The following is a 12,623-nucleotide window of genomic DNA, read 5'->3' as shown; positions in this document are numbered from 1 at the left end:
GAGAATTAAGAATGTTGGATGAGAACATATGAAATTGTAAATAAGACAGATGGAAGTATAAGTTTAATGAATAAAATTGAATAGAAGTAAAGGGAAAAATAGTGAGAACTTGGAAAAAGAGTAATAAGATATAAAGTTGAATACACAAGATGCATATTAAATTGTGTTTGTATGGAAATGTGATAATTTGGAACTATACTGTACTTAAACAAGATGTTTTATTTGTTTTGTTAAAACTTAATAAGCAGTTTTTAGAAAAGATGTTTTATGTTCTTACATTTTATGTTTTGTTTGTTTGTGTATTGTCTTTGAAAATTAATAACATTTGTTAAAAAAAAAAGAAGTTTGGATAAACCTAAACTGGATCTGCAGTTATGGATTGTTGTTTGGACTGTCTCATAATTTTCAGTAAAAGAATATAGGAAGATATATTAAAATACTTTGGTTTATGCATTTAGTCCTATTTGTTATGCTTTCTAAGTATTTTTAATAAAGTATTGTTACATCATCTTGTCATGGACTAGTTTTATCTGACAGTAAGTATAATTAAGACATTAAAAATAATAAAATAATATTTTCATTTTATACATTCCATTTTGAAATTGTTTTTGCACTGCAAATTTTGCAGATGCGAGTTCTATTTTATATTTGGGTCTTTCTTACTTTCACCCATGTGATGAATTCCACAATTGTTTATAGAGTTCTAGGGAATTTGGAAAGTTTTTCCCCACTGCTTTGGTCATTTTCCATTTACACTGTTATATGCTATTTAAACTTTTCAACTATAATCATAGTTGAAAAACTTGTTCTAGGTTTCAATTTTTAAATAGAATATAAGCCAATTTATATCCCATGATATCTGAATTTCACTGGTATTTTAAGTTTAAAAGATTAAAAATGCATTCAGCCCAGTTCAATTTTTAGTTTTAAACAAAGTGCCAAGTAGCTGTTTTTGATGCTGCTGCTTCTTTTAAAGCATTCCTGGAAAATTAAATCCATGAAGCAAGGAAATTTCTCTGTGTGTCACTTCAACTACAGAAACCACTGATGTGAGAAACTGCCAACTTAGAAGTGTTATCAGATCATTTCTATCAGACTGAAAAACTAGACACTGTGTGCAACTTGCTGAAATTGAGTATGCATCAAATGTTATCCAAGTGGCTGCTGTTACCTTGTCGATACCCCAAAATTTCTTTATCTACAACCTGCAGATTAGAAAATAAAAGTCTCTAGAAATCGATTATATTTAAAAATCTAACCATTTCATGCTGTTCCATATCTTTAAAAAAGATTCTATGGCAAATAAACACACATATGTTCCTTCTTAGTTACACAGGGTTAATGGTTTGCCCCATATGATTAGCTGTGCAGAAACAACGTACATTGCAATGTTCAAAATATAAACTCTAATATAGGCAATAATGTGAAATATTTTAAAGAAAGAATGGAAACCATAATGTCTCAGGATTTTAGACCATAATTAAGAAACTCATAGAATTATTTTTCATATATTTAATTCAGAAATGATGTGCTGAAAAGTATTTTGAGGAATGCAATAGTTTCATCTCGTTACTCCACTTACTCCCATAATTAACATTCATGTATTTAATTTTTCATTTTTTAATTTTCATCATTGAAAAGGAATACTTTCATTTTTATCAATAAGATTCCATGGAAAATAGGCTTTTGCTATATGTGAACTTAAGAATTATATTCATACTAGATTTTAGTAACTTTACTGTTCATTCAACCTAACAGACTAGTTTCATAACAGCAAGTTGGTGGAAAGTTCTCTGTGTTTAGGATAACATGAATTTCAAGAATGTAAATTCACATCTTATAGAAACCATTTTAGATTGGCAATTTTCACTGCTTTGTCTTTTTTCACACTGTTTTAAATTTTCCTCCAAAGAGGAATAATTTTTTCCTCCTAGCAAGAACAAAGGGACAGGAGTTGGGTGGCTTATTCAAATCTGCCTAATAGGTTTTTTATAGGAGAGAGATTTCAACATAGAAGTTCCTGGCTACACTGCAATTACTTTGCCTTTCAGGGATGGGCAACCTGGGAGAACTTTCCGACACACAGGAACACATCATATCTACTGATATGGGTAAAACACAAGTGGATAAACAGAATGAAAACCATGATAGGACAATTAATTTCCATTTGTACTATTAACACAGGAGTAAAGGCTGGTTTATGTCATAAGCACTCAGCTATCATAGAAGCAGCCTTGAAGATTAATAGGAACTGGATCAGTAGTTGTGGATCTGGGCTCCTTGGACGAATAGATTTCAGGGGATCTCTGAATTTGTACTGGAAAAAAATTACAAGTTACATATTTGTTATTCTTCAATTTTAACTGTATTTAAGCATAATTGGGCTTGTAGGTTTATCAGACTCTCAAAGGGGTCCATAATACAAAACAACTAAGAAATTATGAATTAAATAAATATGGACAGGGTTAAACAACCAATGGATAAGTATGACAGTAGACAACCAATTCAACTTTCACAGTAAAAACCCTAAAAGGAAACTAGACTGAAAATGTGCCTTCTCCGAGGGCTTCTTGTGACCTTTGTGTAATTTAGAATCTAACTGTTGTAATTGAACCACTATTTCACACTAGTACCTACATATTTTATAGTGACTCCCATATTTAAATTATCTTTCAATCATATCCATATCCTGTTGTCCTTTCTCATTCGGTTGTCTAATAAAATGAAGTACCCTTTTGAAGTAGCCCGTTATCTTCCACCAAAGTTGTGTTGTTGTTGGAGGGCCATAACAGCTTTCCAGGCTTTATAGTGTAGCTTCCAAAAACTGGTATAAAAATGTAACTTTTACAGTGACAGAAAACAACAATATATGGAGACCACTCCTGTTAGCACCTTTTTTTTTTTTAATGACCACGTAATCCCTTGCATTACGGTAGAGTTGGGAGTAATTTATTTATTTTATTTATTAGGTTTGTCAATTGCTTACAAGATAATAGGTATAAGTAAAAACATAGTTATGAATAGATGGATACATATAACAACAACAACAAAAAGAAACAATAGGATAGGGATGGTAGGTACGTTGGTGCGCTTATGCAAGCCCCCTACAAACCTCTTAGGAAAGGGGTGAAGTCAATAGTAGACAGTCTACGGTTAAAGTTTTTGGGGTTTGGGGAAGAAATCAGAGTCAGGTGGGTCTTCCAGACATTGACCACTCTGTTGCTGAAGTCATATTTCCTGCAATCAAGTTTGGTGTGATTAAGTTTGTATCTATTGTTTGCTCTTGTATTGTTATGGTTGAAGCTGAAGTATTCATTGACAGGTAGGACAATGCAATGTATGATTTTATATACTATTCTTAGATCGGACCGAAGGTGGCGTAGTTCTAGGTTTTCTAGGTCTAGAATTTCAAGTCTGCTGGCATAAGGTATTCTGCAACGAGTAGAGGAGGGGAGAACTCTTCTTGTGAAATATTTCTGGACTTTCTCAACTGTGTTGAATTGAATGGAGCCAAGTGTTTATTGGCTAGATGCCCTTCCTGACACCTATGTGGAGTTTGAGCAGATATTTTGCACTCAGATGAAGAACTATCAGCCTCCTGATTATGAGGTGAGAGAGCCACCTCTAGGCCACCATGCTGCTTTACTTATATTTAATTTAAAATATATACAGGAAGGAAAACTTGATTAAGCAAAATGTACTGTTGCCGTTTCTTTCCTTCCTTGTGTCTGAGAAATGTTAAATTCTGTGTCATTATATAGTTCTTCAGCAACAATTTTGTTTGCTATACTTATGTGCAAAATAATTAAAATTGCTTCTTTCTTTCTTAAAGAACATTTAAAAGCAATGGGGCCACACCATTACTTGAGAACTTGGGAAAAGCTATCACTTCCAAACCTCATTGTTTTGAAGCCAAGGTCCTGTATATCCTAGAATTATCAGAACTGGAATTGTGTAATAACAGTCACTCAAATATGAGTTGTTTATAAGTTGACTAATAATTTATCAATATAAACTTAGTTCAGAATTGTATTCAGGTTATTTTACTTAAGCCTCTGCATACTTTCACACTGAAAGAAAGTAAATTCACTAAATTCACTACTAACATGGGCAACATCCTGACCACACACTTTTATCTTTCTTGGTGACTTCAATCTACCTCACATTAACTGGACCCTAAACAAATGTAAAAGTGAATCCATACATGCAACCTTCTACAACGCTGTAACAAATCTGGGACTGGAACAACTAGTAACCAACAATACTAGACTTAACAACTGCCTCGATCTCATCTTCTGCAATAGTTTGAATTCAATTTACAGAATACAAATTAAAGAACCCTTTTCCAACAGTGACTACAGCATGATTCACTTTTGCCTTAACATACGTCCACACAAAAATCAACACAACGATGTGATCCCTAATTATAACTTCAAAAAAGGCAACTGTGATCTTATAGACAATGAACTCTCATCGCTTGATTGGCAATTTCTATTCACTGGATGCAATATTATTGAAGACCATTACAACATATTTTTACTTGAAGTCAAAAGAGTCATCAAACTATATGTACCAATAACAACTCTCCAAACCAGAAAAAAACAGATTACCCTTAACAATAAGGAAGATTCAATCCAAAAAGAGATCACTTTGGTGGAAAAACAAATCTGGTTACGTTGCTAACTTCAAAAGCCAATACAAAAATTTATGCCACCAGATAAAGACTGAATGCATCAATTATAACATTAAACAAGAGGAAAACCTTCTACTCATCAATTCCACCTGCACTTTCTACAATTTTGTAAACAACTGATGAAAAGACTCAAGGTCCATCCTACTCCTGAAAGGACCTAATGGTAAAGACTGCAATGATGACACCATTAAAGCCAACATCTTCTACACATTCTTTGGCTCAGTATTTGTAAACAGCAATGGATCAAGCCCAGTATTTCCTAGTCGACCACAGACAACTACAATAATCTAATACATATCGATTTTTACAGAAGACAATGTGGAAAAAGCACTATGCGATCTAAAACCATCTCTATCTATTGGACCGGACTGAACATGTGCCTATTTCTTAAAAAAGTTATCCACTGCCATCGCTGAACCTCTAAGCATAATCTTTGAAAAATCTTTCAGGGCCAGCTTCTTGCCAAAGCTATGATCACAAGCCACGGTCATCCCCATCTTCAAAAAGAGAGACCCTAGCTTAGTTGAAAATTACAGACCAATCTCTTTATGCTGTATCACCTGTAAAGTCATGGAATCAATTATTAACCAATCCATTATCCTCCACTTAGAGACAAACAACCTACTCTCTAATAAACAATTTGGTTTAAAAAAAAAAACTATCCTGCAATCTGCAACTCTTACACTGCAAAAACATATGGACTACACAACTCGATCAGGACAAAGCAATAGACACAATCTACATAGACTTCTGTAAAGCCTTTGATTCAGTGGTACACAACAAACTACTCCTAAAACTAAAATCTTATGGTATCTCTGGACACCTGCATAACTGGATAGAAGCATTCCTGTCAAACAAACAAAAAATGGTCAAAATTGGGAGCGTCCTTTAAAATTCTGTACCTGTCAACAGTGGTGTCCCCCAAGGCAGTGTTCTTGGACCAATTCTTTTCATACTCTACATAAATGACCTCTGTGATCATATTAAGAGCAACTGCGTTCTCTTCGCTGATGATGTAAAGCTATTCAACACCAGACAATACTGCTACCCTTCAAAAAGACCTTGACTATGTATCAGAATGGTCAAACAAATGGCAACTTCAAATCTCAACAAATAAATGCTCTGTCTTACATATTGGCAAAAAAAATCAGAAAATAAAATACAGGCTGAATAGTCAAGACCTTGTTGATGATCCAAATTCTGTCAAAGACCTTGGAGTACTCATCTCTAATGATCCAAGTGCTAGAGCCCTCTGTAACTACATACCCCAAAAGGCATTAAGAGTTGTTAAACTAATCTTACATAGCTTTTTCTCTGGTAATACTACACTACTAATTAGAGCATACAAAACATTTGCTAGACCAATACTCGAATACAGCTCATCAGTCTGGAACCCACATTATGTAGGAAAGTCCAGAAATATTTCACAAGAAGAGTTCTCCACTCCTCTACTTGTTGCAGAATACCTTATGCCAGTAGACTTGAAATTCTAGTCCTAGAAAAGCTAGAACTACACCGCCTTCGGTCCGATCTAAGTATAGTATATAAAATCATACATTGCAATGTCCTACCTGTCAATTAATACTTTAGCTTCAACCATAACAATACAAGAGCACACAATAGATACAAACTCAAGGTTAATCGCACCAAACCATACGACTGCAGCAACAGAGAGGTCAATGTCTGGAATACTCAACTTGACTCTGTGGTTTCTTCCCCAAACCCCCAAAACTTTAACCTTAGACTGTCTACTATTGACCTCACCCCTTTCCTAAGAGGTGTGTAGGGGGCTTGCATAAGTGCACTAAGGCACCTACCGCCCCTGTCCTATTGTTTCTTTTATATTTTTCTTTGTCCCTTTTTCTTTCTTTCCTAAGAGGTCTGTGGGGGTGGGGGTGTATTTTTTTATTTTTTTATAATTTGTGGATACATATAAGAAAAATAAAAATTAAAGAAACAATAGGACAGGGACGGTAGGCACATTGGTGCGCTTTTGCATGCCCCCTACAGACCTCTTAGGAAACGGGTGAAGTCAATAGCAGACTGTCTAAGGTTAAAGTTTTTCAGGTTTGCATAAGCGCACCAACGTACCTACCGTCCCTGTTCTATTGTTTCTTTTATTTTTCTTATATGTATCCATATATTCAAAATGTTTTCACTTATACCTATTATATTGTAAGCAATTGACAAACCAAATAAAATAAAAAATAAAAAGAATTAGCAGAACTGGAATTGTGCAATAACAGTCACTCAAATATGAGTTGTCTATAAGTTGACTAATAATTTATCAATATAAACTTTGTTCAGAATTGTTTTCAGGTTATTTTACTTGAGCCTCTGCGTACTTTCACACTGAAAGAAAGTATACTTCCAAAAGGCAAGCATTTTATATACTGAGTCCAGATTCTAATACAAGCATTATTCATTATCTTCCATAGGACACATACAATTTCAATTAATTGTATAGTTGGAGAAATTACAGTATGAATCAGATATCATAGAGGTGCAGTTTGAGTTCAATTGGCTTCTGCATCACATCTTTATTAACTTCCAAATGTTAACATCTGCAAGTTGTTTTTAATCTTTACCTAGCAAGCAAGATCACAACTCATATGTCAATTTTCAACTGTGTTACTACAGAAACTTCTGGGTGTACAGAATTTCTGTACAGAATGCAGAAACAACACATTCAGCACATTGGTGTGGTGAATGAAATGGAAGATGAAAACATCTCAAAATCTCTTCCATATTTATCAGCCATCCAAACTGACAGTATTATTTAAGAGCTATTTTATAAGGATGAGAAGGATATTGATTGAAATAATGGCAAACACTACTTAATATGTTAGTGCTCATCTTGTAATACACGAAAATTCTGCATCTAATTCCTCCTGGTATTATGCAACATTTTATTTTATTTCTTATTTTAATCAAAAGATATTTGCCATGGGAGTCTATTTCTGTGTTTTCTCATAAATCAGTTGATTTCAGTGAATCTCCCTAGTTTAGACTTTTATTTGAACAGGAGATTATATAAAGATCCGAGATAGCAGTTTTAGATAGAAATAGACAAAGTGGAATAGATTGAAAGGAAGACAAGGGACAAAATTTACAGGCTAAAAGTACCTTATAAGAAATTGAAAATTTAGTATAGAACAACTGATATAGGAAAGATCGTAAAGTCACAGAGATTCATGTTGAAACTAAAGCTGAGATGTAGTAGCCTTAAATTATAGAACAACAATTTTTATCTGCATATCTGCAGAAACATATTGAAGGTAAAGGTAATATCAGACTTTTGGGGAGCTACAATAGGTCATTCTACAATGATACCTTTATCAAAAATATAATTTTATTCAAAACTTAAAAAAGACTAAAATTAATACAAATTAATTGTATTAATCTTATGTATAAAATGGAATAAGAAGTAAAAAAGAAATAAAAGAGAAGGCTAAAGTACAAAAAGAATGAAAAAAGGGATGGGGAAAGAAAACAAGTAAAAGAAAAGTAGAAATGAAAGAAACAAGATATAAAGAAGCGGCTTCTGAACTGCTTTACAGAACTTATAAGTACAATTATAAATTTACCCCTTTGCCTGAAGTTACATTATGAATTTCTTCTTACTAATGTATCCTAAGTGTCAAAAACCTTAGCTCGCAAGTTCATTTTTTTCATGTTTATCCTACAATAATTACTAAATCTTTGATATGATATAAACTATTATTTGCTTCATCAGAACAATGACTGACTGGATTGGAATACGAATACTCGTTATTATGTACTTATTTAAATAATTTGAATTAACATTGTTTTAAAAGAATTATGATTTTAAAACCTTGTTTTGTAAGATAATCCTTCTCAGTACTTCATAGATATAATCAGATATATCAGAGTACTATCAACACAGTATGGTTGTAATTATGAGAAGTTCCCAGTTGGAACTGAATTAAACAATTAGGTTTTATTGCATAATTCATGTAGGAATAGATATATAACAGAGGCTTCATATGACATTATTTATAGTTTGCACTGGACAATGTTGCTAAATTTTAGCATTTATAATTTTTTTCCTTTATACAAAAAATAAATAAATCCTAATAATGCTACTGTCACGAGGGCTTTTTCCAACCCAGTCATTGAAAGAGTTTTAATTTCCAACAAAATCTAATGGGCAAATGAATGCCACATATGAGGTTATGCAGGAAGAAGTTCAGATGAGGTGGTCTGCATTCTCCCTTCACTTCATCTGGCACTTGCGAGAGCTTTTTGGCAGTTACTGGTATGTATCAAAGCATCTTTTGGCTATTGTCAAAGTGTCTATAAAGGCCATTGCGGCGAGTGGGTGGCTTCAAAAAATAACTTCAAGTCTATGTTTTGCCTGGTCTTTTATCAAAGTGGAACATCAGCTTCAAAAATTTAAGCTTAATTCACACAGAGTTTTCTGGCTGAAGGCCCTCAATAGTCTAGGACAAAAATAGGTATAAAAATAAAATAGATGTCTCTATTGACTTGTACCACTGGAATATTCTTTTTGTTCCTGTCTTTCAAATAAAACCAGTAGAGAGAAGCAGCCCTTTTTCACACTATCTCATTGATAGGCTTTTGGAACATATTATTATCCCAGAATACATTGGAATACAGAAGATAAAGATGCAAAAGAAATCCATCAAGGATGCCTTTTCATGAAAAGTTTTTTCACATCTGTCTTAGCAGATCCTATCACTATAGAAATGGACACTCATGGAATACAGCGCTGCCAATTTGAAACAGAACAAAACCTATAAAGTATGTTTATTTGAAGAAGTTATACACCAAAAAAATCCACGTGTCAATAAGATGATATTTTATGCACCATGTTTCTCCAACAATATGCCCCCCCCCCAAATAGGAAGACCCAGCATGTTTTCTAGGCATAAAATGAAATTAAGCCCCTTCGCCCAAATTTAGACCTAGTTTAAAACATGTGAAATTGGGGGAGGAAGGGCAACTTGCCATTAGGAGTGCCCCACGGGCAGCTACGCCTCACCATCAGCCGCTCCTAACACCATGGTGGGGCACGGAGGGCTCCCTTACCCCTCCCTTACCTGGGTCAGCAGGCAGGCAGCGTTGGCGTGGATGTCCGGCAGCGTTTCAGTCGCTTCTCAGGCCTCTGTAGCTTCCACGGTTCCCACCGGTGCTGGCGCCTCTTTCGCCAGCGCCATCTCCAACAACAGCGTTTGAGTTGCTCCCACTTTCCCCCCATACCCGTAACAACAGAAAACATTTTGAGGTACCTGGGAGCGCCGTGCGCTGCATTTTGGTTTAATCCTGAGCAGCTCGGTGGGCGTGAGAAGAGCCAAGCAAGCGTCTCTGCTGCTGCTACCCTTGGTGCTCCAGTCTCGGGCTCTGCAAGTTTGCAAAAGTCCCGCTGCGTGGCCTGTTCCTGCATTCCAAGCGCCCAGGCCGAGCTGCAGCTGTCCCTCTCTTGCCAGTGCTGTCTCCAATAACAGTGGCAGCAGCGGCGGAAGTTGCGGTAACTGTGGAAGTTACTGAGGCGGCTCCCCCATCTGAGAAGCGGCTAAAACACTCCCACGGTTCCCGTGGAAGATAAACTCTTTCATTTCTGCATTTACTATTGCGCCCCTCAGTATTGATCTTAAAACTAAAAAAACTTTGGTGCTTATTTCTCCCCGAAGTCAATATCTGAAATTTTATTAGAAGTTTTAGGCCTTTAGTAGTTTTACAGTTTCTGGAATTAGCATTCATAGGAATCCCATATGATATATCCACCTAGAACAATTAATTACATCAATAATGGCAGTACACACTGATTTTCGTCAGACGTGGGAGTCAAATAACCTTGGCAAAATAAGAATTGAGGACAAGGATATACTAATTGCTCAAATGAGCCAGCAATTAGTGTTGGCTCTTTCCCCTCTCTTTCCTTTTTCATTAATTGAGGGTCAAAATATTTTTTATAGTCAGTAAAAAATTATAATGAACAGGGAAATACAGATGATGAAAAGAACTAAGCTGTATTAAGTTAATGTAGTTTTTTTAATGTTCAGAATTGGGCAACTTCAAGCTATATAAATCTTATTCTAGTAGCAATCCCATTGAATAGTGAGAATTTGGCAAAGAATGAGATAATAAGAGTAGGGTAAAGCTATATTCATTATTGATGTGTCAGCTCTTCAAAGTAGTCCAAATCAGGAAACTAAATCCAAGAACATTAGTACTAATTTCATTGTACAGTACAGTAACAGAATCCTCTAAGTCCAAAAGTGCTTGCCTCGTCTCCTGCCTTTACATATCAGAGAATTAGGGAGGATCAATTCTGAGATACTTTCTCCACCCTATTCCTGCTTTGGATTCAAATTTAATTTATGAGACCATCATCTCAGTCATCTATGAAGTAATGTGAATTTTTCAAGCACATTCTTCCCCAGGTTTGTGCTGCAATTGTACAGAGCTGCCCTGCAATCCTTGGAAAACATGTAACTGCTTCAAAGCACTGCAGAAAAAGACAAGGGAAATGCCTCCGTGCAAGCCAAAGCATTGTGTTTCCTTTGGAGCCCTACTAATAAAAAAAATACCTTCTCTTTCCAAAGACATATTTGAGTATTCAGGCAAAGAAAAAAACACAAAATGATTAGATTGTGTGTGTGAGAGAGAGAAAAGGGGGGGGGGATGTTTGTATAAAAAATAGACTGAATCTGAATGAACTCTTACATTTCCTTAAAATATGAAAAAAATCTACTTGCTTTGAAATATCAGATTGTTGTCAGATTATTCAAAGTGAACTCTAAGGAAGCCACTTACCCCCAGTTGCAACAGTAATTTCACGTAGGAAATGGCCATAAAATGGAAAATCGAAGGACAGATTCACTCTCTGCAAGGAACAACACCAGAAGATAAAATTAATAAAGGAAATTAGAGAAAAGAATCAGTCACTTCAGAACACGATCCAGCTCTCCACAGCTGCTTCCACCTTAAAGCTATTTTACATTAATCTTCCTCATTTGGGTTTTTTTTTTAGTATTAAAACTGACTAAAACAATTTAGCAACATATAAAGCATCTTTTTTTAAATCCCATAATTCTCAAGCAGAATGGACATACTTTTTGGGATTATTGAAGTTCTCATCTAAGCTACTGGAAGCATACCAGATCTGGAAGCTTCATAAAAAGAAAGAAATTTAAAAGTGTTAAGTGAAAACTGAGTCTGTCACGTAGGTACATTTGATGTTATCCCTACAAAATAGATAGGCCAGGATTGAATTTGTAGTTCTCTATTTGCTTATATTTCCCTGAACTAATTTTATTTTAGTCAATTTATATTCTGTCTTTCTTCTAGAACTTTTATATATATATATATACTGTTCCCAAACTTTTTCAGGTCAGCGCCCTCTTGGTGCTACAAACTCATCCTCGGTGCCCCCCACAGGGGTGGGATTCAAATTTCTGTGGGTGTGGCCTAATTTGAGGGTGTGGCTTGGTCGTGTGACTGGGTGGGTGTGGCTTCCTGGTCACGTGACTGGCTGGCGTGGCTTGCTGGGCATGGCTTCCTGGTCACATAACTGGGTAGGTGTGGCTTGCGGGGCATGTGACTGGATGGGCATGGCCAGGTGACTAGCAAACAAGTGGTCCTCACTTAATGGCCGGTTGTTTAGCAGTGTTCTCATTTATGACTGGCCTCCCCTGAGCTACTTGACCTGTTTTTGGAGTTTTGACAGCCTTGCACACACATACACACACACTCCCTTCTAACCCTGCTGGAGTAGGTCATTGGACTAGAATCGGCAAAGCATCTCTGATTAGATTCTAGTAGTGAATAAAATCTAATCAGAGGTGCTTTGCCGATTCCTGATTTGTTTTATTTGTATCTCTTTATTTTATGTTGCTGAATTGCATTGACATGTATGTCCCTTCTTGTGTACAACCCAGAAGCT

General features: G+C 35.5%; 1 protein-coding gene across 8 annotated transcripts in view; it reads right to left on the bottom strand.

The window, feature by feature from the left end:
• Nucleotides 1–12,623, bottom strand: part of PLXDC2 (plexin domain containing 2) — a 328,341-nt gene that overhangs the window by 96,845 nt on the left and 218,873 nt on the right. For all 8 annotated transcript variants that reach the window (XM_087917531.1, XM_087917532.1, XM_087917536.1 and 5 more), the window contains one exon: nt 11,495–11,564. In XM_087917531.1, coding sequence (XP_087773657.1) covers nt 11,495–11,564 — 70 coding nt within the window. The remainder of the gene's footprint in view (nt 1–11,494; nt 11,565–12,623) is intronic.

The sequence above is a fragment of the Pseudonaja textilis genome, chromosome Z (assembly GCF_049901715.1).
Source record: "Pseudonaja textilis isolate UNSWEBS1 chromosome Z, rPseTex1.2, whole genome shotgun sequence".
Taxonomy (NCBI): Eukaryota; Metazoa; Chordata; class Lepidosauria; order Squamata; family Elapidae; genus Pseudonaja; species Pseudonaja textilis.
This window is presented reverse-complemented; position numbering and strand designations above follow the sequence as displayed.